This window comes from Oryza brachyantha, chromosome 8, assembly GCF_000231095.2.
Source record: "Oryza brachyantha chromosome 8, ObraRS2, whole genome shotgun sequence".
Taxonomy (NCBI): domain Eukaryota; kingdom Viridiplantae; phylum Streptophyta; class Magnoliopsida; order Poales; family Poaceae; genus Oryza; species Oryza brachyantha.
Window position 1 is genome coordinate 2,058,416 of NC_023170.2, and position 26,944 is coordinate 2,085,359.

At 39.0% G+C, this 26,944-nt stretch overlaps 4 protein-coding genes across 11 annotated transcripts; 2 read left to right on the plus strand and 2 right to left on the minus strand.

Moving 5' to 3' along the window:
- Positions 1-4,174: 4,174 nt before the first annotated feature.
- On the minus strand, positions 4,175-5,336 carry LOC102721187. The gene has a single exon (XM_040526969.1). The coding sequence runs from the start codon at positions 5,235-5,237 to the stop codon at positions 4,443-4,445; it is 795 nt and encodes a 264-aa protein (XP_040382903.1). The 5' UTR covers positions 5,238-5,336; the 3' UTR covers positions 4,175-4,442.
- Positions 5,337-11,407: 6,071 nt separating this feature from the next.
- LOC102713012 (O-methyltransferase MdmC-like) lies at positions 11,408-15,246 on the plus strand. Its single transcript, XM_006659059.3, has 9 exons — positions 11,408-11,699; positions 11,814-11,867; positions 12,420-12,503; positions 12,976-13,101; positions 13,432-13,499; positions 13,588-13,657; positions 13,876-13,941; positions 14,063-14,140; positions 14,670-15,246. The coding sequence occupies exons 1-9, from the start codon at positions 11,418-11,420 to the stop codon at positions 14,718-14,720; spliced, it is 879 nt and encodes a 292-aa protein (XP_006659122.3). The 5' UTR covers positions 11,408-11,417; the 3' UTR covers positions 14,721-15,246.
- Positions 15,247-17,925: 2,679 nt separating this feature from the next.
- Positions 17,926-26,621, minus strand: LOC102713759 (DEAD-box ATP-dependent RNA helicase 42-like). Of its 8 annotated transcripts, none has more exons than XM_040526520.1 (7): positions 23,282-26,621; positions 22,625-22,823; positions 21,598-22,533; positions 21,296-21,506; positions 20,442-21,222; positions 19,287-20,329; positions 17,926-18,370 (listed from the first exon to the last, which is right to left on the minus strand). In XM_040526520.1, the coding sequence occupies exon 1, from the start codon at positions 26,568-26,570 to the stop codon at positions 23,340-23,342; it is 3,231 nt and encodes a 1,076-aa protein (XP_040382454.1). In that variant the 5' UTR covers positions 26,571-26,621; the 3' UTR covers positions 17,926-18,370; positions 19,287-20,329; positions 20,442-21,222; positions 21,296-21,506; positions 21,598-22,533; positions 22,625-22,823; positions 23,282-23,339. The 8 variants fall into 8 exon arrangements, with proteins under 8 accessions (XP_040382454.1, XP_040382455.1, XP_040382458.1 ...); XM_040526521.1 differs by having other exon boundaries at positions 20,442-20,780; positions 20,901-21,506; XM_040526524.1 differs by having other exon boundaries at positions 19,287-20,212; positions 20,293-20,320; positions 20,442-21,506.
- On the plus strand, positions 19,008-21,788 carry LOC102713291 (disease resistance protein RPM1-like). The gene is made up of 2 exons (XM_040526722.1): positions 19,008-20,586; positions 20,656-21,788. The coding sequence occupies exons 1-2, from the start codon at positions 19,008-19,010 to the stop codon at positions 21,786-21,788; spliced, it is 2,712 nt and encodes a 903-aa protein (XP_040382656.1).
- Positions 26,622-26,944: the final 323 nt, after the last annotated feature.

Here is a 26,944-nt window from a genome sequence, read left to right on the forward strand (position 1 = left end):
CCCTAATCTCAGGGCATGTTTTTTTTAAGTCTCTGTCACATCAAATGTTTGGACACTAATTAGAAGTATTAAATATAGACTATTGATAAAATACACCTATACTTTGGACTATTTCGCGAGACGGATCTATTGAGCCTAATTAGTCTATGATTAGCGAATATGATGCTACAGTAAACATTTATTAATCGTGGCTTAATTAGGCTTAAAAAATTTATCTAATGAAATAGCCTTTATTTATGCAATTAGTTTTATTATCAGTCTATATTTAACACTTCTAATTAATGTCTAAACATCCGATGTGGCAAAAGACTCGAAAAAAGACTTGAAAAAATCTTTAGATTCAAACAGCCCCAATAGCCGTGCAGTGCAGATTGTGATGTTATCTGTCACTCTGTAGTCATGCAAAGTGGATGGCAATGGTGTCAGAGATCATAGCTAGCGGTCTTGGGCCTTGACAAATGCTTAATTTAGAAGATGTGAGATCTGTCAGAGTAGTTTGGTGCGATATATATATCTACAAATGAGGTTTTTAATATCCTTGAAAAGATCCATATTTTTTATTGTAAAATTTTAGTAATTTCATGTGCAATGTCTTAAGATACCATAATTTTATACTAAAATTTTTGATATCTTAAGTTACTTTTATCACTTGATAAGGATGTTAAAAAACACCCTATTTTTATTGGGTTGGAGGATGATGAATTGGTGGTGCTGTTTCTTTCATGATCTAATCAATGTTTGTTTGGTTGTCGCATTATTGCTAGCTTGTGTTGCTTTTCTAATCGTATCCAATACATCCTAGCTAGCTAGTAAAGATGATCGAAATTATTACGACGCCGAATGAAGCTTTTAAATGTCGTGCATACTGATCTCTGTTGTTATTGTTTTTGCAGAGGAGCTCTCAACGCCTTGTGTTCTCACGTCGAGAGATAAAAGATTTTCTGGTTTACATGAAAGCAATTTAAAAAATATAAAACATTAAAATTAACTATTCTTAAGAAAATTAAAAGAAATTGATATGATGAACTTTTATGTAGAAGCCGTTTTTTTAAAAAAAAATCACACCTAATAATTTAGATAGCATGCGCATAACAGATGAAAAGGATATATGAAAAAGTTAAGAAATGAACACGGGCTGGTATGAAAAAGTTTTGCTCTCTCTTTGATGACACGTTCTATTGGTATTGTCACTTATTTCGTGGTCCGTGGCAAAAAGTCAAACGGCTGACGCCATGTGTGACGTGTGCACTATATACAGTAGCGAAGGTAGCCGAAGACCTAAGTGTGTAGCGTCTACTAGAGGACGTTTAGGTTTTGAAATTTTTTGGGAGTTGTGTTAAGTCGACTGAATATCGGAAGGGGTTTTTGGACATGAATGAAAAAATAGGTTTTACTGTTAGCCTGAAATCCGCTAGACGAATCTTTTGAGCTTAATTAATTGTTAATTAATCATTTATTAGCATATGTTGGTTACTGTAGTACTTATGACTAATCATGTACTAATTAGGCTTAAAAGATTTATCTTAACATTTTTTCCGTACTGTGTAATTAGTTTTTTGGTTCATCTATGTTTAATGCTTTATTTAGATGTCCATAAATTTAACGTGATGTTTCTTTAAAAAAAAATTTGGGAGCTAAACAATAAACAAGGCCTAACCGTAAGATTCTGAAGAGATTCAGGTACGTGTTAGCATGGTAGTAGTATATACTTTTGCAGTATTATAGCCCACGTACACAGATTAGTTCTGTCACGTCAATTTATAACTTAAAATAGGGATTACTTTACCAGTTAATTACTATTCCCTCTAGTGATATAATACTGTTTGTTTTAGGTATAGTTAAGGTCAAAATTTTAAAACTTTAACTGCAAATAACTTTTAATATATTTACTTTAAAAAATAGAATATATATATAATATAGATTAATGTTAAAATATAGTTTAATAAAAACATATGTTTTGATATTCCTTTCTATATATATATTGCAATAGAATGATCAAAATTATTTTTTAAGAACGTCTCCTTGTTTAAAACGATAGGTATTCTTGAACCGGAAAAATTTAACCTTTTGCCACTCTTATGAGTGACTGGCAATAGATTTGTCACTTTGTCACGTTACAGTATGAGAGGAATTAAACTCTTATGAGTGACTGAAAATAGATTTGTCACTTTGTCACGTTACAGTATGAGAGGAATTAAACGCTTGTTAAAGAGTGGCAAAAAGTTAAAATCCTCTTGAACATGAGGGAGCAGTAGCTTGTAATGTTAGTTTGTAATGTTATCACGTTAGAATGATGTAGACCGCTTTGATTTTGCCTGCAGCATATGTTCAAACATAATAGAATAATTAATCATAATAGAATAATTAATTAGAACGAATTTCACGAAACTATTCTCTTGTCAAAACTACTACTTTATTGTAATCTTAGCCATACATTTCATAAAACTACGAACATTTGTTTGTTAGACAGATTAGGTCCACCCGTCAGAGATGTAATATTTATCCTGCTATAAATTGGGCCCACGTGTCAAAATGTCAAATACACAATAAGGAGTGAGGTTGTAGTTTACTGAAACATTTGATTGAAGTTGTACAAAGTGATAATTCTAGCAAGAAAATTGCAGCTTTGTGGAATTTACTCAATTAAATATGTTTTGCGGAGTTCAGTGCAGTCATATCTTAACCTCACAATGAGTTAGCATCTCTGCAAGTAATGCATCACAACTGTAGCCTGAGAGGCCTAGAAATTTTTAATTACATCATGCAATGATGATTTCATAGAACTGAACGAATTCATCAATTTAGCTGCTGTGTTCTTTTACTGATGAAAGACTATTTGATTTTTGTGATGCTTATTTAATGGCATACACGATATAATTCACTACTACAAACTTGAAAATCTAATTTAGATAGATAAGATGATCAACTTCTATACATAATTTCTTTTTGCAAAACCTTCACATTTTAACGGTCTAGAAAGTGTGCATGCAAAAACCGAAAAAACTGACAATAATCTGTGTAAAAATCTGTAAAAGAAGCATCCTTATGCCGTTTGAAATAGTTGACGACATGGTTATCTAGCTATAAATTAGCACACCCTCTTTTGCTTTTGCTTATGAGTGAAAATTTAAATCTTCAACTTTAAATTTAGAGTTGATTTTAAGTTTTTCACCGAAATTTATTTTATGCATTGCCTTTTAGATCGCTAAAATACATACACACATACATATATATATATATATATATATATATATATATATATATATAAGTCACAAAATATTTTTTATTTATAAATATATCGTTTTAACGTTAAGCATCACTTGCAAAATGCATCAACGTCTTTTAAGATTCAGGAGGCTCAAGAAGAGTATTGTTGCATGTACTCCTTATTGTAAGGATTTTTGTTTGAATAAAAATTTTATATATGCGTTTTTAGTGATATAAAAGTAATGACTGAAAAATAAACTTTAATAAAAAATCCTAAAACTAACTCTAAATTTAAATTTAAAGTTAAAAATTTAAATTTTGGTTTATAACTATATGAAAAACGGGGGGGGGGGGATGTCAGTGACGGTGATATGTCTTTAGTCACCTTGTCGTCTCATTAAGAATAACATGATGGTTTTGAGGTTTGTAATTCCCTTTCAATTTGTTGAATTTATGAGGAAACAATAACATGACTACATGAGTATATATATTATCTTATAAGGTACATTACGTAATTGACTTTTCACGAGATATGATACTACTATACTAGTACTATATATGTAGAACCGGAGTGCACATGAAGCCACTGACTTGTCTGGTAGTAGCGAGATCCAAGAAGGTCATAACGAAGACCCAGTAATTAACATCCTCATCTTTCACTTCTATTTATATTTATAAGCTAAATTTAAATTTTAAATCTAAATTAAAGTTAATTTTAAGGTTTTTTAATGAAGTTTATTTTTCATCCTTGGTTTTTAAGGTCGCTAAGAATAAGTATATAAAAATTTTATTAATAAATTATTTGGTTTGGTTTTTTCACCGGCACCCCCAAAAAGTATGAGATCACTTGTCGTACACGTACACTTCCGTCGTTTGGTTTTTACTTATAATCCGTTGTTAAAATTTAATTTAAGTTAATTTTAGGAGACTAGTTATTATCATATTTTATTCAGCCTTGTATGATATCGTAACGACGTATGTATAAAAGTTTTGTTTATAAATAATTTGTTTTGATCGCTAATAAGCCGTACAGTGCATATACGGTTGTGGTACTATATGACATTGATTTGAAGCGTTTTTGTTTCGAATTTGTCGACACAAATCCTGGATTCAACGAGAAATTGAATCCTAGGTAGGACGATTTATTTCTGATACAGTAGATGCACTAATTAATTGATTAATTAATCTTGATTCAACGAGCTGTTGAATGAAGACCATCTGCATGCAGAGATGATTCAGACGACGTCTTGCTGAGGCATCACCCTGCCGGCGCCGGCGGCCGCCGTCTTGGCGTCGACGTCGCCGCCGTTGAGGTCGTCTTCCTCCTCCGGCTTCTCCCACTCCGTGTACATGTCGAGGAAGTAGAGGCCGCAGACCATGAGGAGGCAGGCGGCGAACATGGGGATGGGCCCGAAGAGCCAGAGGAAGACGGGGCACGAGAAGTAGAAGGCGCGGACGCCGAGGGACCAGAAGTAGCTGCCGCGGTTGAGCGTGTCGGTGACGTAGTCGACGGCGAGCCCCGGGCGGCGGCGGCGGCGGTGCGCGTGCAGCGGCACGTTGACGAGGAAGCCGGTGTGGCTGTAGTACCGGATGGACTGCACGTTGAGGAGGAAGGCGACGAGGAAGCAGACGAGGATGGCGAAGAACTTGACGGACAGCGCCGTCTCGCCGGTGGCGCCGACGAGGAGCTCGCCTCCACCGTCGCCGCCGCCGGAGGACAGGATGGTGTGCGCGACGCCGCTGGCCATGAGCGCGGCGACGAGGGAGCTGAGGGTGATGGCGACGGAGGCGAGCACGGTGGAGGCCATGATGCTGTTCCGCATCGTCTGCACCGCCAGCACGGCGTGCTTCCCCGACGGCTCCTCCATGACGTGGCGCACCCAGATGCGGCGGTTGATGGCGTTGATGCCGATCACGGTGGTCGCCGGCCGCCGCCGGATGCGGAGGAGGAGCCACGCGTGGTAGGCCACCATGACAGCCAGCCCCATCGGCACCAGCACGTAGTCCAGCTCCTTGGATGACTTCCTCATGATGATCACGTCGATCGATCGGTCGGTCGTCTTCTTGGCCGCCGGCGATCGAGCTCGCTCGCGTTGGTGTTCGACTTCTTGGCCGCCGGCGAGCGTGACGACGACGACCACCACAAGCGAAGTGGTGGACTGTGTCGAGTATTTATGGTGGGAAGAGGCGGGTGACAAAGCTCGACCCTCCTGCTTCGATCCATCTTTATGTTTTACCACCACCCATTTCGGATATTTTTCTACCGATTTGACTTGTGCTTTTTTGTAGCTTTACGTGGGGTTATTCACATGCGGAATGGCTACTTTTTGGATGTTGATGATCCAGGGTGATGTATAACAAAAATATCAAGACATGTAAACACGTAATACCTTCGTCTCATACTAACTTTATTTTTCGTTTTTTCATATCTAACGTTTGATCATTTGTCTTATTTAAAAAGTTTGTACAGAAACTTAGAAAAAATAGTCAGAATAAAAATATTAATCACAAAAAAATTTCAAATAAGACGAATAGTCAAAATATTGTATCAAAAAACTGAAAAACGATCTTATTTCAGGACGGAGGTAAAAACGTTGCACTAAGTTAGTACATGATTAATTAATTATTAATTATAAAAATGTAAAATAGACTAATATGATTTTTTTAAGCAACTTTTTTATAGAAAATTTTCGCAAAAAAAATACACCGATTAATAGTCCGAGAAGCATGCGCATGAAAAAAGATGTAATACAGGATAAGTAGCAGTGTGGCCGAACGAGACCATAGTATAGATAGTTAAAGAGTTTTTTTCAATGTAAAAATTTAGTATCTCGAGATACTAAAATTTTGCACTGAAACTTTTGATACTTTTGATAGCTTAAGTTATTTTTCAAAGATGATAAAAAGAACTCTTAAAGTAAACATAGTAATGCATATCTGATAACTTCTCTATCTATTTATTGCATTATAAAGATATCTTGAAAAGAAGTTACCATGCTCTTCTATCTATCTATTGCATTAACCTCAGATACTTACTAGTACAGAAGTTTTACACTAGAAAACACGGTAACTTGAGGTTTCATTTGAAGAATTGTAAAAAAAAATACTTTTTCTAACACTAAATATTTTTGAAACCACAGGTTTTTCTAATATTTCGACATGCAGTACAAAATTTGATTCTCAATCTGTTCGTGTGGACTCCGTTGCCAGTATGTGCTTTTAAGTTTCTGACTGGACAGCGTTCTAAATCAATAAATAAACAAATAAATAGTTGCAAATGGAATCACTCAAAGCCTGGATAAATAAAAAAATTAGAGCTTTTTTCACTCAATATGTGCTTTTTAGTTTTTGGATGGTTCGTGAGCCTAGGTCGATCGAGGATTCACCATCTACGTCGGTGCTGGCCACGTGTTGTAGCTACTAGCTAACATAAGAGTGGACTTTTATCTTTATCTTTTTTTTCTTATATGTCAAATTTAAACTATTAACTTTATATTTAAAGTTGATTTTAAGGTTTTTTTTTACTGTAGTTTATTTTCTAGCTTTGGTTTTTAGATCATTGTGAAACCGTCATTAAAAGTTTTATTCCTAAATTATTTTCTGTTTGCAAATATGTCGTTTAGATTTTTATTCAAAACCCTAAAGATGACCGTTCCATAAGTATTTGTTTTTATAATACAATCATTAAAAAACAAATTTAACTATTATTATTTCTTACAATATACAGGAATATCCATAAATATATGATTTTATTGAATACATCTCGAGATTAATAGATTGATATACCTCCATGCTTCTAAAGGAAAAAAATTCAATATCTTCATAGTCAACTATAAAGATTAACTTTAACTTATCCAAAATGAATGAAATATACTACTAGTAGCCAGCTACTACCTCCATCTCATAATAACCTTATTTTTCGTTTTTTCATGTCCAACGTTTGACCATTCATCTTATTTGAAATTTTTTACGATTAATATTTTTACTGTTACTAGATGATAAAATATAAATAGTACTTTATATGTGACTATTTTTTTTTAAGTTTTTATATAAATTTTTTAAATAATACGAATAGTCAAATATTAGAGACACGGAAAAACGAAAAATAAGATTATTATGCGAGGGGAGTAGCCACGACAATGAGCTATGAGCTAGTGCTCCCCTGTTTCTCTGCATGCGCGCGTGCATGCAACATTGCAAGTCTGCATCCATCATTTTTCCTTTGAAAAACATACAAAATGCGTGTTCTGCGTTCCTGTCGTCATTGCACACGTATAGATATCAAAAAGTTAATCCATGTTAGAGTTACATTTCAAGAGTGAAAAAAAAAAGTCCAACTCATTAGAAAATTACAATTAATAGCATACATCATGTGTCAAACAGAAGGTACAACCGCTAGTATGGTACTTACATTGACAAGTTGGTATGGTTAATTGACAAGTGTGTTTGAATTACTTTTCAAAATTATATTGCACAACATGTATAATTGAATGTGCTTGATACTGAATTTTTTATATGCAAATCTACTGGTCCACCCGTTGTAAAATATAACTTAGAATTTAAATTTAGAATCATAATATAAGCATTCACGTGTTGATTCATATGATTCTTATAACATCCATAAGAATCTCCAACCAATCAGAAGCTTGGAAAGAAAATCTAAACAATTCTAAATTCAAAAACTGACAAATAAATTCTTTTGACACAACTTTAATATTTGCTTAACAATCTAGAAGATGTTTAAATTTTAGAATGTGTGAGTAATACTAATTTTATAATATGTTTAATTGAATTGATACATAAAAAACCAACGGAGAAGGAGGGGTTGATTCAAACAGTGTATTTATAAATAAAAAATAATTTGTGAATAAAGTATTTGTATATATTTTCTTAGCGATGTAAAATTTAAGACTAGAAAATCAACTACGAAAAAATCCTAAAATCTATAAGGTTAAAAATTTTAAATTTTAACAAATAAACGTAATTGGAAGCGAGATGACATAGCTGAGAATTTATTTGGTTGGTGATCCTAGGTCAAAGATTCGCAATTTCCTACTAGTGGACCGGAGCCCGGAGATCATGTCATGTGTGCAAATTAAGTGCAGTGTCTGCCACAATCAGCATCTAAAAGTTTAGTTTAGTTTTAATTTAGAACAGTAGAGATACGTGTAATCATGCACGGATGCATGGATGGTCTATTCTCGTTTTGCGTAGAATGATCCATTTCTTGCTATTGTCATTGCCCACGTCTACATAAAGCCATAAACCTAATTTGTATTGACGTATATATATAGCTTAAATAAACCACACCAGTAATTAATTTATAATGAGATATGATGTTGAATTTTAAATTTTGGGCACCGTGCACGTGTTCTTTTGCGTAAAACGCCTTAAATATACCTTTTGTGTTCCAATCTTTTTAATTTATTTGGGCATGATTACATCTATCATATACGTACTACCTCAGTGCTTACAAGCTGCTAGTATGATGATATGATATCATAACTTCGATCGCTCATTCATGGGTATTCACAATTAAGCGATAGACACTAATTAATTAATTAATTAATTAATTAATTAATAATTATGGTGTCTGAGGTAAACGTAGTCACAAATAAGCAATGGACATCGTTTTACGACGTATACAGCTTATTATTGAGTTCTGAAGTAAAACACCAAAAATAAAATATCTGTTACAATATAAATTAAAATAGTTTTGAGTTACACGTCTTATTTTTATATAAATAAAGATATATGAAAAATTATGTTGCAAGATAAACAATATAGTTTTGAGCTATACGTTTAATAATAAAAAGTTTTTTATTTTATTATTCAAAGTAAAATATATTAAGAACTCACGTAATAAATATAAAAAATGTGGTTAAGTGTATCCAGGTTGCTTATTTATTTTACTTGGAGATGACGTTAGCTAAACCAACACCTTTGTCGAAACAGGCTACCCCTCCGTTTCATAATGTTTTCTGCTTTTAATTTTTGGCCATTTGTCTTATTCAAAAAATTATAGAAATATCATTTATTTTACTTGTGGCTTATAAAAGAACTTTAAGCACGACTTATCTTTTTTTATATTTGCACTAAATTTTTAAATAAAACGAAGAGTCAAATGTTGAAAAAAAAAGCAAACATCTTATGTTATAAAAACAGAGGTACTAGATCGAAGTGTCATCATATGCATGGATATGCATTCACAATATTTAATATGTTAAATATTAAGGTATATGAAAATGCATGTACGTTGACCATACATCCAGGTGCTTTGTATGTATCTAGCGAGGGTTATTACTGGTAAGTTATAATAATGCTCACTGCTTAATTGTTTGACTTTTGCATCATCCACACCGTACGTACACGCCGCAGTACTTGGTCGCCACGATTAGCCATGCAGGAACAACAATACAAATGCGACTCCTCTTCTTTGTCTGAAATCGATCTATAGATATGCATGGTCAATGCATTAATGCTTGGGCCTGTATCAGAAGTCAATTTGCTATTGATTTAAGGTCATCTTTTAGCATTTTTTTAAAAAAGGTAAAGATTATATTTATAGATGAAAAATAATTTATGAATAAAAATTTAGTGATAAAGAGCAAGGCTGAAAAATAAAGTATGATAAAAAACTCAAAATCATCTCTTAATTTGAAGTTGAAAATTTTATATTTTGGCTTATAAGTATAAACAAAAGTAAAAAACATAAAGCCCTTACTTGAAATGTACAAAGTCAATTTGTTAGATCTGGATTTTTCTTAGATAAATCCGGATTAATTAATTTTGCAGCTAGAGAGACTAGCAAAATTATTCTCTCAGGTGTGCTGCTGAGATCGAATCTGGTGCCTTGTTTCGATCAGTAGAACAATATTTGTGTACGTATGGTGTATGTAAAATGATTAATTCGTACGTAAACCTCAATGGCGAGTACTTTGGACAATATACAATTTGGGTTCCATTTTAGCCAAACTGAATCTCTCATGTCATGTCTATGGTCTTGCTAGGCTGATTTAATTTATAGCATCTGTATTATTACTGTCCCGAAAGACATTTCCTTAATTAATTCTATGTATGAGCACCCTTCTGATGACCAAATTATATATGTTTCCTAGAATATATACCATGAATACTATGTGTGGATTTTATTTTCTTGTAGGTTAACCCAAAGCAAACTAATTAAGCTGTTTTCTAATTATCTTTTACGAGACATTATATATTAAAAACGAAGTTTCTAGCAAGTATTCCATCCGTCAAATTATAGGGTGTATCTTTTTTAAATAGTATCCAATGCATAACTTTAAAGTTTTTTATAATATATTATTCGTGGCTAAACACATACATTATTATTCAAAGATATAGGTATTGATTTTTCTAAAATTATGGGCGCCCTCTAATTTGAGACAGAAGGAGTAGCAGAGTGCATGCATTTTGAAAAGGGAGAAAATTGAGGAATAGGAGTGGCATCAATAAAATGTCACCCTTAACATTGCAATTGATAAAATTAATTAACAAAGTGGCAACAAAAATATAAGTGGCATTATCAATTACAATAATAATAAGGGTGGTATTCTACCGACGTAATTTCTATAGGATGGTATATCCTCACTTAATTTTCTCATTACAGAGGAAAAAACTTTTGCGAATATTATTGCTCAACTGTAATTTTAGCTACCTCTCGTTCTAGGAATTAAGACATAGCATTCTCCCAAGTTAATTCCGACCATCATGTCAATCAACCAGGTACTCAAGTTGCAAATAATGGTAATAACGTGCTAATCACATTTTATTTAAATAAAATATCGTTCCAACACAAGTCAACATGCTAGTACATAAAACATAAACATTGATCCATGCATCAATTTATTCGGGTAGACTTAAAACATGTTATAATATAAAACAGAGGGATTAATATTTATCATACAACTATCAGAAAGGTTAAAAGCTTATCTAACCTAATGGAATAAATCGTACTTTAATAGGCGTGGCATGAATAAACTTAAAAGGAAAAAACAAATCATCTTGTTAACATGGGCTTATTGGGCTTTTTATGGGCTGGGAAGAAATAGATGCAGTTGATGAAGCTCGCACATGCTTATTGGGCCTTTTGAAATGGGCTCACCCGTACAGCTTGTCGGCCCAGTGCGGTGGCCACTCACTGACATGTGGGCCCCAGGACGCCAATCCAATCCGCGTCGTCGCACGCGATGGGTCGCTTCGCCTCCGCGTCGGCCCTCCCGCCGCCGGCGACGGCCGCGGCGGCTCTCAGGTTCGGCGCCGCCGCATCGCGGGTCCCCCGGGCGCTAGCCCTTACCTACTCCACTCGCCCGTGGCGCCGGCGCCACCTGTGCTCCTCGTCGTCGTCGGCTGGTGGTGGTGGTGCTGCTGCTACGGTGGAGGCGGTGGAGGCGGCGCGGCAAGGGCGGAAGCAGGTGGGCGCGACGCCGCAGCTCTACGAGTACCTCCTCGCCAACGTCCGTGAGCACCCAGTGCGTCCCTCTCCTCTCCCTCTGTCTCTGCTCCTTCTCGAGCATCGTGGCGCGAAATTTCGAGCAGGCTCTGACCCAATGCGCGCTCCTGTCGTGGGGTGGAAATGGCGCCAGGTTCTCCGGGAGCTACGCGAGGAGACGGCGGCCATGAGAGGGAGCCAGATGCAGGTGCATATCTACGCACGCTTCTTAGAGTTCACGAATGCATTTCTGCTGATTCGTTCCCTTGGCATCCATACTACTTGCCTCATCAATTGGTGTTAACAAACCTACCGCACATTCTGATGATTGTTCCGCAGTTCCGGTGCGGTGTTTCCGCTCATAGTTTATCAACATTGTCAGCCACGACCTTTTTTATTTTTTTATTTTTTTTTATTTTTATTTTTTGCTCCCTCTTCTCCTTCCAATGTGGCTTAATAGTAGTAATAGTTAATCCATGGTTTGTATGTTTTGTAATGGAAATTTTTGGGTATGCAGAGTGCACACATATAAGTATGTCCAGACTATTTAGTGAGGATGAGAGTATCATTCTTATATTGTGTAGGTCTGTCATTTTCAATTTCCATTAAGATAATCCAAAATTTGCATGTCAACATGCCAAATAAGCCACTTTATACTTATTAGTACTTTTTTCTAAAAAAAAACAGTGATGCTGTTTCGTTTCAGAAATTAGGTATAATGATATGCAATTTCAGCTGATCTCCCTCTCTCTCTTGTTAGGTTTCGCCCACGCAGGCTCAGCTGCTAGCAATGCTTGCGCAAATTCTTGGGGCTCAACGATGCATTGAAGTCGGCGTCTATACAGTATGTGAACCAACCTAGTGTCTGGTTTGTATTGTAATGTTTTTCATATTTCCACTCGCAGTAAGTAAAACGCTGAAAAATACTAAATTATTGTTTCTCTTCGAACCAAAGGATTATGTTGAGCAAAATGAGAAGTATTCTCTAGTGGGTTAACAATCTGTTTGTAAAAACTCAGTATCTGCTGTTTTCCCTGGAAAATATCCCATAGTAGGTATGCACCACAGCTTCTAAATCCTACACAGAACAAAACTTGAAGTGGCACTGTCAGAATACCTGAGGTTTGGTTCTTGCATTTGTCTCCTTCCATCAAGCAATCTTTTCTGTTGGGCACAATAATAATCAGCATTGTGTATGTTATGTCAAGTGCTACAAAGTGCAATTTAAACTTTGTGAATGAGCTACTTCTTTAGAAAACCACTATTTTCTGTAAATTCAATATCCTCGTCTTAGCATTCCTCTAATCTTTGCACAGGGATATTCATCATTAGCTGTAGCACTAGCTCTTCCTGAATCAGGTTGTTTGGTTGCTTGTGAAAGGGATGGAAGATGCCTAGAAATTGCCAAGAAATACTACCAGCGTGCTGGTGTTGCACACAAGGTGATGACCTCTTTTTGTTCAATGAGATCTGGAATTCTGGATCATGATAAACTACATAACTTTCTGTACTTGTTCTAGATCCTTGAGTATAAATTTTCTTTCCCCTATTCTCTAGGGTGGTATGCCTTGTGCCTTTATTATATATAACCTATGCTATTTGCAATACAACTAACTATTCACTATGCAATCCTCCTCCCATGACATTTACCACTTAAAACTGAAATTATAAACCTTTTGGAATCACCTAGTATGTACAGTTTGGTGGTAATTCATGATCAATTTGTATGCTTGATTTGATTTCCTGTGCTGATATGTCAACAAATTCCTTAGGTTGATGTCAAACATGCTCTAGCTGTGGATACCTTGAAGTCACTAATTGACCATGGTGAGGCTAACAGGTACAGTAATTTTATTATGGTATAATTCATCATCATATTAGTTGACCTCTTAGTTGGCCTAACAAATTCTCTCTTCTACTTTTTCTAGTTATGACTTTGCATTCGTTGATGCAGACAAAAAAACATATGAGGAGTATTATGAACTTCTGCTTAAGCTAGTAAGATTTAAATACGTGGTTTACCTTTCTGGGCTACTTATAACTGTTTCTTGCCTATAGCAAATTATGGTATTTCATCTCTGATCCTCATAGCTTTGCACACTATCGTAGAAGATCCGCTGCAAGTTTTATATCTATAGGTTCCATGTGTAGTGGCCATGCCTTTTATGTTTTGATTGTTTTCTGTATGGTTAGCACTAAATCTTGTTACTTTGCAGGTAAGAATCGGTGGTTTGATTGTAATAGACAATGTCCTTTGGTATGGAAGGGTTGCTGATCCATTAGTAAGTCCCTTTTTGGATTCTTTTTTCCTTTTCTTAGTTTTGACATGGTACATAGATGCTATACCATAGAAATTGGATAACTCATTTTAAAAAAGAAATTATCTGGAAATCTTTTCTTTAGGTGAATGACCTAAAGACAATCAGTATAAGGAACTTCAACAAGAAACTTCTGGAAGATAATCGTGTCAACATCAGCATGGTCTATTCCTCCTACCACCTCTTATATGTTTGGTCTATCCCATAGTTATTCGTCATTACATGCATATGTTAACTGCAAAGGAGATTATTGATATGTCTGGCAAGTCTTTGTCCTTTAGAACTTGCAAAGAGAACTGAGTCACAATATATCCTATGTTGAAAGTTTTTATTTGCTATTGTGGCATATTCAGCCCATGATCATGTATAACTTGAAACTGTGTAGTCCAGTTTGCTATCTTTTTAACTGACAATTTGCTCCGAAACTAATATAGCTCCTTCTGTCCAAACCTTATTTTGAGCACAATGTTCAGATTTTGTACAGCTTCAATGAGAAGAAAACAGTATGATACTTTCATAATTATTTGACCAATATGCAAGTGACAACCATGTTACTTGATTTCATGTAATAGTTTATACCATAGTTCAGTTGGCACAGCATATACCACATGCCTTCTCTCATTTTTACCTGTTAATGTCACCTATGTTTTTTTAATTGACAATGTTATTATGTTTTTCTGAGAGCTTTGCAGGTGCCAATCGGGGACGGGATGACTATTTGTCAGAAGCTAGTGGATACCTGACTGAACAACATACTTTCTAGATCTTGTTAACTTCCCCTGGACTGATGGCAGCTAATATACACCTCTTGACATCATAGACGCAGTAAGTCTTGCATGCCCAAGGGTACCAATCGCTATGGAGGCATATTGGGAACCAAGATTATACCAGATGCCTATTGTTGTATTGAGCAACAAAAATACTGGCAAGCATGTTTTTTTGTCCAAATGCACTTCAGACCTGCCTGCCATAAGATGGAGCTGAGCATGCTAAATGGAAACTATGGCTTCAAAGCCCTCAAGCACGAAGCAGACAACGTATTGGGGTGTTGCCTTGTCCTGTTCAGATGAAACAGGCCATGAACTGTTTATCGATTGCTTCATGCTTGCGTGAAGATGTCTTTGTCATGTAAATTTGGGGCAGTTTACTTTTAATTGTTCAATAGCGATCCACATATAAAATACTGGAAAGAACCATGTTTAGGCAACTGACCCTTAATAAAGGGGTGATCACTTGTTTTATTTAAAAAAAATGTGATCCAATATTTTTCTCTAATATCTCACTGACGTGGGGCCTTGGATCCAAGTCATTGATTTTGTGGAGCAAAGAGATTATGTAAATTTTCAGGTTCATAGAACACTTCCAATAAAAATCCTATTTAATAGTCAGCAATGTTTAGATGAGTTCTCCAAATGATTAAGTCAACTCTGGTTTGCTTATTTCATCTATTGTTAAACTGTCCCCTGAAGAAGAAGACTAATGTATAAATGGCGAGTTAATGATGTTAAGCCGAAGGTCATTGTGTGGCTTGTTGAGCGAAAAAGAGAATTGGCATATTTATAAACGGAAAATAATTTATGAATAAAACTTTTATAAAAGTGTTCTTACTTATCTAAAAGCAAAGATGGTAAAATAAATTATGATTAAAAAATCTTAAAATCAGCTCTAAATTTAAGATTAAAAAATTAAATTTTAGCTTATAAGCATAAGTAAAAAGATGATCGTGCAGCTCTCTAGGTGTCTTAATCATATGTTTTTTAATCATTTTACTTAGCTATTTTTTAGGGTAGTTAAATGTCAAGCTCTAGACTTGGAGTGCAATGTTACATTGTTTATTTGTTTTGTTTCTTGTATCTGCCCTTGGATCAATTAGCCATGACCTAGCATTGAAGTCTTCTTGAAAACTTTGATTTCTTTCAAGTCTTCTCCCAAGTCATGTTGAACTGGCACTTGCGTTCATACCCCACTTGGCTTCTTGATTGCCATGAATTTCAACCCTTGTGATGATCAGAAATGTAAGTGTCATGAATTCACACCACTATTAACTTGACATCAACATTTATTAATATAGAATCCCCAATCGTTGGTGTAGTTTCTTGAATCGAACAATCCAAGAATGTGGAGGAAAAAACGAGTAATTATGTGCGCGGTGGCAAGAGAAAGTTATGTTTTTGTTATTTCTTTTGAAAGTTATGTATCTTCTGGTAATTTTAATTCATGATTCAAAAAGGTTATAAAAGCATAATACCACGATAGTATTTCTTATAATTATATCAATCATAACAAGGTGTAAACTATAGTATTTTATGTTACGTGGCAATTGAACTATTTATGCCAAATTCCTATCACTCTCATCTTTTCGTTTTTACTTATACTTATAAGTCAAAATTTAAATTTTTAACCTTAAATTTTGAGTTGATTTTAGAAGATTTTCACCAAAGTTTATTTTTAACATTGACATTTAGATTGCTAAGAATATATATGTTAAGGGTGGACAACGAGCCAGCTTGGCTTAGCTCTATCTAGCTCGTTAAGATAACGAGCTGGCTCGTTAAGATCGTGAGCCAATGCGGTACACGACCACCATGACACAGACACATGCACGTAGCCAGGCCTAGGCAGCTGAGTGGCGGATAGAGGGTGAGTGACTGGCGGAGGCTACGCGGCGACAGAGACACAATCCGAATGGAGATGGATGCACCGACGGCGGAGGCATAGGAGAAACACCAACGCCTGGTGGACTCAGCAATAGCGGGCTAGAGGTGTGGAGGCGCGACAAGACCTAGCATGGTGGCACCAATGGGTGATAGGGCGACGGCCGATGGAGTTGGCGGCACCGTGCCTTGGTGGCTTGGCATGGTGCCGGCGTGCCAGGCCGTGACGGAGTTGGCAAATCTGTGTGGGCAATGTGGCGATGGGAGTTGGAGAGTGGAGATTGAGCCACGACAAGCCTGCAATGGGACTATGGGAGTGGGAGTTGGAGTCAGTCCAGCCGGTGATGGGTAGCAGGAGAGAATGAGAGATGAGAGGCGTGGCTTGGCAACTGCACAGAGGAAGGACGGAAGGACGAGACTATGATTACGATTCGAATTTTTTTTATTTTTAAACATTTTTAATAAATAATTTTATTACTAAACCTCAATGAAAAATATTTCCAGCGTATGAATCTTGTAGCCTCGCCACTAACATTGATGTGACAAAATAACACTATCACGCAGAGTTTTTAGCGTGGCAAGACTGTCACGCCAACCAGGTTACGTGGTAACGTTGTGTTGCCACGCCACCCACACTGGCGTGGCCAAAAGTTCATACGACGAAAATATTTTTCTTCGAGGTTTAGTAATAAAATTATTTATTAAAAAAGTTTAATAAATAAATAAAATTCAGTATGGTTAGGGTTTTCTATAGGCATGTGGCCACTGGGTTGTGGCGTGTGAGCTTGTGGGGGCCTGATAGAACTTGGAGTGCTAGACTGGTCTGGCTCATTAAGGCTTCCAAGCCAACTCAACTCAAGCTAGCTCGTTATGCTCGCTCGTTACAAAAATAAAACGAGCCAGACATAGCCGATCAAAATTTGTCGTAAGTTGAGCGAGCTAACGAGCCACGAGTTTTGTCCACCCCTAACGTATATAAAAGTTTTATTTATAAATTATTTTTTTGTTTGCAAATATGACGCTTGACTTTTTCCATAAAAAAAGTCAAACAATCGCCCCGTATATTCCAAACAGGGTGTAATTATCGGTCAAAGAGATTAAACTCTAATTGAATCGAAGGCTTGAAAATGTTCTTCTATAATTGCTGAGTACTAATGTACCATGAACTTATAAATATAAGTGAATCTTCAACGGACTAGTCAAACCATCATCCATATCAAATTTAAGTGAGCATCCAAAAGACCAGTCATCTGGCTAGCCAAAAGATCCTATCTGACTAACCAAGTTTGGCGAGCCATCCCAATGTACAAGAGCGTCTGCATGCATTTGGAGGGAAAAAAATAATAAAGAGCAAAAGCAAACTTAACAGTGACAACTGACAAGGGCTCTGTATATAGTAGCTGCAGCTGCCTCTCTGAAGTCCCAAGCTCAGTTCAGTTCTTCTCTGCTCTGCTCTCCTCTCCGCTGTCCACCACAGACGAGACGATTCCACCGCCAGGGAACCAGGGCTAAGATAGCCAGGCTCCAGAGAGGGGGTAAGCACTAAGCAGTATGCACCTTTGCTTTCAACATGTTGTTACATTTCTCTGTCAAATCATTTCTGTTTCAGAGGTTTAAAAAGAAAAAGAGAAATCTTGATGCGTTAGACAGTTATCACTCTCTTGGTATTGTTGTTCCAACTTCCAAGAACGAACAAGATGAACAATTCCTCTCCTGATGGAAATTTTGGTGTAGCTGTCCTGTTTGATGGAACAAATAGAATAGAAATCCCGGCGTAAATAACCTGATAATTCAATATGGAAGAATCCGTGTTGAAGTTTTGATGTTTAAAGCAAATTAACAGCACATGATGATCATACCAAAAGAAGTGTGTAATAATCACATAAGAACTCGGGGCAATTTGGGTGTCAGAATAGTTTCTAGTTGTGTTTTATGCATACCTATTTCTGGAGAGTTGTGCAAGATTAATTACATTGAGTATTTGACAGTCATAAGTTTGTTAATTCTAATGAATATGAGCACCTTACTTCTGCCTTGTGTTTCCTCTATTGTCATCAATTTTGATACACATGCTTATCTCATCAAGAAAATAGTCAACGCTAACAAAATTTATTTAATAGAATCCAACTTGGGTGCACCAAACGGAAAGAAAGAAAAGGACAAGCTTCAACACAGAGACATTAATTAACTGCAAATTCCAGTATGTTTATGTTGCTTCTGAAAATATTGGACTATTTATCAAGAAAAACTTAATATTGTTATGGATGTAGTGCTATGTGTCAGTATAACGTACTTTTTTTTCTCAAAATACCAGTGTTTTGATTTAATGAGAATCTCCAATTTCACAAACCTTGTGCCAGACCAGCTAAAAACAAGATGGCACAAGGCGTGGTATTCGCCGTTCTATGCAAAATTGGATCCGTCTTAGCATCGTCTGCAAGCATAACATTAGGTGGACGTTTTGACGCAAACTTGACAATAATAAATGAGATCGAGAATCGAATAAAGCAGATTGAGGTTGAGCTCAAGTTGATGCAAGCATTCCTGCGCCAAGCACAAAAGCAAGAAGGCTATAGCGAACCCACTGAAGTATACTTGCAGGAAGTAAGAAAAGCAGCTTTTGAAATCGAGGATATCATTGATGAGTTTCTTTACCTGTCTGTTAAGCACAAGAGCAGGTTCTTTAATGGGGAGTTCTTGAGTTACTTCCGTAAACTTGGGAAAACTTCTTGGCACAAGATTGCTGGAGACCTGAAGGATTTGCAATGTCACCTTCAGAATCTCCAGAATTTGCGGGTGCAGTATGAGATTCAGCTGCCAAATGGCGGTAGAGTTTCAACCGACAAGGAAGATCACCGACTTCCTCATCATCTTTCTTACTACCTAGCTGATAAGATGGTGGGTGTTGAACAAGAAAAAACAATGATAATCAGATGGTTAAGTGCGACAACAAGATTGACATCGGTTATCGCAGTCTGGGGCATGGGAGGATCTGGGAAGACCACTCTTGTCAACATCATCTATGAAGATGAGAGAATCAAGAACCGGTTTGATTGCCATGTTTGGATCACAGTGTCTCAGAAGTTCAATGCCTCTGACATCATGAGGAAGATGGTACGGCACATCTTGCAAAGCCGGTGCCCATCCAACATTGATAGCATAGATGGTAGGGATCTGGTAGAAATTCTGAAGAGAACATTAGAACAAAGAAAAATTTTGCTTGTACTAGATGATGTGTGGTGCACAGATGTTTGGATGGATCTAGCAGGCACGGTAGGAAGCAGCAGCAATGAAAACAAGGTCATAATAACGACCCGGATCAAAGAAGTTGCCTCCTTAGCAAGCGAAGATCAGGTTCTTGAGCTGAAAAAGCTAAATGAGGCAGACTCTTGGTGTCTCTTTTGCAGGTGGGCATTCAAGAACAACATGGATAGAGCTTGTCCTCCAGAACTAGAGCCATTGGGGAGAGAGATTGTGGGCAAGTGTGATGGTTTGCCATTAGCAGTTGTGGTCGTGGGCAACATGCTCTCATTCAAGAAACAAGATACCGAAGAGTGGAGTAAGTGTGATGATCAGATAACCTGGGAATTGCGCGACAGATTGCGTGACCAGGAATTGAGTTCGGTGATGAAGATTCTGAAGCTGAGTTATAAACACTTACCAAGCCACCTAAAGAATGCCTTTGTGTTCTGCAGCATCTTTCCAGAGGATTACATGATAACAAAGAAAAGGCTGGTCAGACTATGGGTTGCAGAGGATCTAATTAAACCAGAAAAGAGAAGAACAGTAGAAGAAATCGCTGAGGAGTACCTGAATGAGCTGATAGACCGATGCATGCTACAGGTTGTTGAGAGGAAGCACTTCAGAAAGGTGAAGGAATTCCAAATGCATGACATTGTGAGGGAGCTGGCCATTTCCATATCAGAGAAGGAGACCTTCTGCATGACACAGCCTGGTGAGCCTGAATACAGGTGTCGCTGATTGTCAATACACGAGCACAATGACAGAATCAACTCGGTTTCAGACCCTTCTCGACTTCGTTCGCTCTACCATTTCGATGTTACTTGTTCTTGTTTTCCATCTGTGGGGACACCAAGAAGTGCAAGGTATCTGAATGTTCTCGAGCTGCAAGATGTTTCAATCACAATTCTGCCAGAAGAATTGTCAGGCTTGTTTAACTTGCGCTACCTTGGTTTGAGAAGAACAAAGATCAAGCAGCTGCCACAATCAGTTGACAAGTTGTTCAATCTCCAAACACTTGATATTTACCTTACAAATGTAGACAAGTTGCCAACTGGGATCACCAAGCTGAAGAGGTTAAGGCACATGATTGCAGGAAAGTTGAGTGCTCCACTGTATTGTGGAATTGTTGAGAAGTCCAGAGGCGTTGAAGCTCCAAAGGTGGTATGGCAGTCAATGGAGCTGCAAACTCTTAAGGGTGTTCTTGCAAACATGGATCTTGTTGAACATTTAGGGAACATGACTCAATTAAGAACATTAACGATCGAAGATGTGGCCGAAGAACACTACCCCAAACTCTTTGCATCCATCAGCAAGATGCGGTTTTTACGCACGCTGAAAGTTCTTTCAGCTGAAGGTAATCAAGGTATCAGCTTTGAAGCACTGATCTCCCCACCAAAGAATTTGCGCAAACTCCATCTTACCGGAAGGCTTCATCAGAGTGTGATGGAGTCCAATTTCTTTCAGACAGTTGGAGCTAAGCTCGAGGAGCTGTACCTTACAGGCAGTAGGATGAACATTGATCCATTGATCTCCATCTCCTCTCTCTCCAACCTGAAAACACTCCAGATCGGAGACGCATACGATGGAGCGAGCATCATCTTTCGGAGTGGCTGGTTCCCCAAGCTGCACACACTGATCATGTGCAACATGTTGAGCATCAGTTCAATGGTCATGGAGCAGCAGACGATGCAGAATCTCCAGTGGCTTGCAATGGTCAACTTACCTGAGCTCAAGGAGGTGCCTCATGGCATTGAGTTGCTCTTGACACTGCAGAATTTGATGCTGGTGAACATGCATGATGAGTTCAGGGAGCGGATACAGGGTGAGGACAAGTTGAGAGTCCAGCACATTTCCACTGTCCGGTTCTTGGACAAGAGCAGAGGCATTGAGAAACGCCTGTTTCAAGATTCATAAATAGGTAATAAGTCTGACTTGATGAGAATTGTTTTGCCTAGATATTGCAAGTTACTGAAATGTGATAGCTGTTGAATTGTTTCTGTCCTCTCTTGTTGCTTACTCTACTTGGGCAGATCAAAATATATAGAATGTAAAGCAGAGCTTCTGCATGTGTTAGTTTTTGCAGGTCAAGACTTCATATTGATTACAGTCAAAAAAAAAAAAAAGACTTCATATTGATTGGACTTCCTTAAACAGATTCTGAATTCATCTGCAAACTTTAGATAGGTGACAAAGAGTTAAACACCTTTGTAAGTTGTCAGTGTTGATAATTGATTAAGTGCGCGAGAATGTGTTCATCCGTTGGAGTTTACTGTTTACCTGCCTAATCTATCGCACAAAAAACAACAATGCCGGCTAATTATTTTTTTAATCGCATATGAAGCATTCAGTTATGAAAAAAACCTGCTTTATAGAATTAAACAGCTACCTCAAATGGTAAACCAAGGAAATCAAACACCCGGTAAAATTGACCAAATTTCATTTTTAGCATCAAGTTAATGGCATTTGCACAAACAAGTTGTTCTACTCAACAAACATTGATCACTCTAATCCCTAGCTAAGAATAACAAGTCATGTGGTTTCAACAAATTTAACTGGAAATCGCAACTGCGATTATCAGCAACGCAGTTGTGAGGAGCCTGGCTCTCCATCAAACTGTAAGCCTAGGATGATGACTTCTTGTCTGGCTGGTGAATATGGCCTGAAAGGTTTTCAGATGGTAACTGGTTAACAACAGGGGTGTAACAGTGATGCATTGCACCAAACAAAAGAGATGTTCAGCTTAAACGTACTTTGCCTGCATTTCAGGTAGGCCACAATATAGTGCGCTATCTGGCATGATCATTCAGGTGATGTAATCAGTAAGACTGTAACTTCCACAAAGCCACCTCCTATTGTACCAGTTATCCAGCTTCTCAGAACACAGATTGCAAGATGACAACGTTGTCGAGGAAGACTAGAATGGCAGTCACTCTAGCTTCGAGGAGAGACCTAGTCAGATTGAGAATATCAGAATCTTGCATGGTTCAGAATGTGCAGGTTGGTCATACCAATTTTGGAAGGTTCAAACATATGGCATAATACACATTCGACTAGCATTTTTCGTTACATCAACGGTACAAAAATAGAATATATGTGTAGTTACTCCTTCAACATATAAGGTATAGAAACACCCCCATACATATTTCTACTCACCCAATAGAAAGCACATATACCATCAAATCTCATATGAAAGACACACGGACACAGTAGTAAATAAGAGGAAAGAGTGATCTGCTGGCATTGAGGAAGCACTTTGATGATATATTTCTAAAGTTGTGACCTTTCAATGCTATAGAACTTATATTTTCATAATAAAATGAAATGACAAGCAGTATTTTGTTTACTGTCATACAAGGGCAGATAGTATTTGATCTATGGACTGATCTTTTCCCCCTCTTTTCGCATACCTTCATGAGAAAAAACTACATCTTTGATAAGTAGTCGGTTTGTTAACAGCTCTGCAGGTCAAATAACAGAGTACTTTCCAGTTTGGACAGAACCAGGAAGGTTCAGAGCATGATTGGCACAATCCTCAAGGACACGTTTTAATTCTGCTTTTGCCTTTTTGACGGATAATTCCGTGGGTCCCTCAATGAACAGGTACAGCTTGCGCTCATTTGCACCAACAATTTTCCCTTGTGGAATATATGTTCCCCTTGTAGTGACCGCTGCTCCAGTCCAATCCTGAATAGGACCCAAAGTCTCTTTGTGAGTGATCTTCCAACGCGCATTTTGTGGGAAATCGTTAATCTCAAGTTCAGCCTCATAATGTTCTGGGACTGCATGTGCCTGTATCCGTGCCAAATTTTGCTGAATGTTCAATGCAGCCTGAAGTGCACGTGCTGTGGCCTCATTATTTGGAGCATTGGCTACAACGGGTATAGAAAGCAAGGACCCTGCATTGGTGCCTGGTACTTGCTGGTTGGCATTACTAGCAGCCTTGGCTGCAGCCAAAGCAGCAGCAGCTTGGGCAGCAGCAATAGCTTGTGCTGCAACGTCACCTCCAGCCTTACGAACCCCTCCTTCCTCATCAGAATCTGAATCTGACTTATCCTCCTCATATCCATATTCCCTTGCCTGAGCCTTCTTTGCAGATCTCCGTGCTTCATCCTCTTCTTCGTTGAACTTGAAACCACTTCCGCCATACCCTGTTCCATGGGCCTGCTCTGTTCCCTGCTTCACCTTTGCCATGAAACGATCAGCTAGGCCTTTCAAGTCCTCTGGAACAGCCTGTTCAGAGAGCTCCAAAGCCTTGACAAGATCTGGTGCATACCGCTCCTCTTCCTCAGAAATAAAAGTGACAGCAAAGCCCTTCCTGCCAGCACGACCAGTTCGCCCAACACGATGAACATAGTCCTCATAATGGTTAGGGACATCATAATTCACAACCAGCTCAAGCTCCTTCACATCTAAACCCCTAGCTGCAACACTGGTAGCAATCAGCAAGTTGCATACATTGCTCTTGAAATCAGCAAGAGTTGATTCACGGTCAGTTTGATCTTTTCCACCATGTAAAGATAGGCATGGATATCCACGCTGAAACAAGTCTTTGAGTAGAGAATCGCATTTATCTTGAGAGTGGACAAAAACAAGAATTTTGCCTTTATCGAACCACTCTCCAAGCAGCTCCAACAGCCTCAAGAACCTCTCGTTTTCTGGTCGTACCTCAACCAGTTGTGTGATATCTTTGTTGACAACACTCCTTCCTCCCACCTGGATCTCAACAGGCTTTGTCAGCACCTTACGTGCCAGTATCTCCACTTGCCGAGGGAAAGTAGCAGAGAAAAGAACTGTCTGCCTATCTGGGCGTGTATTCTGTACTATCCGAGTAATCTGAGGCTCAAAGCCCATATCAAACATCCTATCAGCTTCATCCATCACCAAGAATGTAACTCTCCGAAGGTTAGTGATTTTCCCACTGCTGGTGCAAAGGATATCGATCATCCTGCCCAGTGTACAAACAACAATTTCAGCACCCCTCTTTAGTTCACTGATCTGCTGGGCAACCCCTGAACCTCCATAGATAGGTACACAATTGATGCCAAGTGCCTTCGAGAACTTCTTTATGTCTGAATGTATCTGCACCACGAGCTCTCTGGTGGGAGCCATAATGAGCCCAATAGGGCCATCTCCAGGCACAACAGGTGGCTGGTCTTTCACATGCCTCAGCATTGGCAGGACAAACGCTAAAGTCTTGCCTGATCCAGTCTTTGCGATTCCTATACAATCACGCCCACTCATTATGATAGGTAATGCCTGTGCCTGTATAGGCATCGGTTTCTCAAAACCAAGCTTCTTAATGGTGTCGAGGAGCTTGCTGGTCAGCCCACTCTGCACCCAAGTTTTTATTGGCTTGGGCACATCTTTACCATGCACCTTGAGCTCCAGATTCTTCCTGTAGGCAGCCACTTCCTCGCCTGTCATCTTTGTGATATCCTTCACCTCAATGTAGAAATTCTTCCGGAATGGCTGGTAGTCAATCTTCGAATGGTCGACTATTACCAGCTTTTCTACCTTTGTCTTCTTGACACGTTTCATGAACTCCTCATCATCCTCATCTTCGGATCCACCCTCGTCATCCTCGTCATCATCATAATCAGAGTCCGAATCATCCCCTTGCATAATTCTCCCCATTGCCTTCTTTGGCACTTTCTTATCCCCATTGCTCACAGTACTCTTACCATTCTTGTCATCCATGTTGGCAGCAGGCGTGCTTCCCATTGATGCCACAACAGTCTCCAGCTTTGCAACCTCTGGCAACACCATAGAGTTCATGAATGCATCGAGCGGGTCAATGTCATCCTCCTCCATAGCAGCGGCGCCATTTGCGTCATTGACCACATTCGGCAAATCGGTAGTGACACCACCACTATCTTGTGTCTTTTCGGCATCCTCCTTGCTCCCCTCCTCATCCGACTCCTCCCCATCCAAAGTCCACTTCTTCCCAGCATTGGCATCGCCATCGCCGTTGGCCTCTGCAGTGGTAGTAGCGGCAGCGGTAGAAGCGCCATCGCCAGCTCTGGCTTCCTCCTCCTGCTCGAGGCGCTTTGCCTCCTCCTCGAGCCGCTTCATCTCCTGCCACTCCTTGACACGGCGGCGGCGGAGCTCCATCTCCTCGTCGAGCCGCTTCTGCTCCTCCTCCTTCCTCTTCTGACGCCGCCTCTCAGCCTCCTCCTCATCCACCTCCTCCTCAACCTCCCTGGCGGCCGCCGAGGACGGCCCCGCCGCCTCCGTCTCCGAGTCATGGTGGTGGCCGGAGGACCGGCGGCGGCGCTTCCGGTGGCGGTCCTCCTCCTCTCCCTCATCCTCCCCCTCGTCCGCCCCCCGCCTCCTCGACCGCGAGGACTCCTCGCGGCCCCTCTCCTCCCGCCGCCGCGCCCGCTCCCTCTCCTTCTCCTTCTCCTTCTCCTTCTCCTTCTCCTTCTCCTTCTCCTTCTCCCGCCCCCGCGCCTTGCGCTCCTCGCGATCCCGTTCCTTGTCCCTGTGGTGGCGGTCCCGGTCCCTCTCCCTCTCCACGTCCTTGTCCTCGCGGTGGTGATGGTGGTGACGAGAGGAGGAAGAGCGCTCGCGCTCGCGCTCGCGGTCCTTCTCCTTGTCGCGGTGGTGGTGGCGGGAGGAGGAGCGGTCGCGGTCCTTGTCCTTGTCCTTGTCGCGGCGGTGGTGCTTGGAGGTGGTGGCCTCGTCGCCGGAGCCCATGGCGGCGGCGGCGGCGGCGCTCCGGGAGAGAGGAATCCCTAGATGCGGACGATGGGTTGGGTGGGGAGTTTGGATGAGCGCACTTACAAGAATTCTTTTTTACGAGTAAATTTTACGAAATTAGGTGGTGTTTAGTTTGAAAAAAATTATAAAAATATCACATCAAGTTTTATATTTAAAGTATTAAACGTAGTCTACTTATAAAACAAATTTCAGATTCCGGCTGAAAACCGCGAGACGAATTTTTTGAGCATAATTAATCCGTCATTAGCACATGTTGGTTACTGTAGCACTTATGGCTAATCATTTTCTAATGTCTCAAAAGATTCGTCTCAAGATTTCTTCCGTAACTGTGCAATTAGTTTTTTGTTTAT

Bases quoted from the DNA above. Each gene is read 5' to 3' on its own strand.
- LOC102721187 (XM_040526969.1), bottom strand. From the start codon at position 5,237: ATGAGGAAGTCATCCAAGGAGCTGGACTACGTGCTGGTGCCGATGGGG.
- LOC102713012 (XM_006659059.3), top strand. From the start codon at position 11,418: ATGGGTCGCTTCGCCTCCGCGTCGGCCCTCCCGCCGCCGGCGACGGCC. The intron at 11,868-12,419 runs GTGCATATCTAC...CTCTCTTGTTAG, and splicing joins TGAGAGGGAGCCAGATGCAG to GTTTCGCCCACGCAGGCTCA. The intron at 14,141-14,669 runs GTCTATTCCTCC...AGAGCTTTGCAG, and splicing joins ATCGTGTCAACATCAGCATG to GTGCCAATCGGGGACGGGAT.
- LOC102713291 (XM_040526722.1), top strand. From the start codon at position 19,008: ATGGCACAAGGCGTGGTATTCGCCGTTCTATGCAAAATTGGATCCGTC. The intron at 20,587-20,655 runs GTGAGCCTGAAT...ACTCGGTTTCAG, and splicing joins CTTCTGCATGACACAGCCTG to ACCCTTCTCGACTTCGTTCG.
- LOC102713759 (XM_040526520.1), bottom strand. From the start codon at position 26,570: ATGGGCTCCGGCGACGAGGCCACCACCTCCAAGCACCACCGCCGCGAC.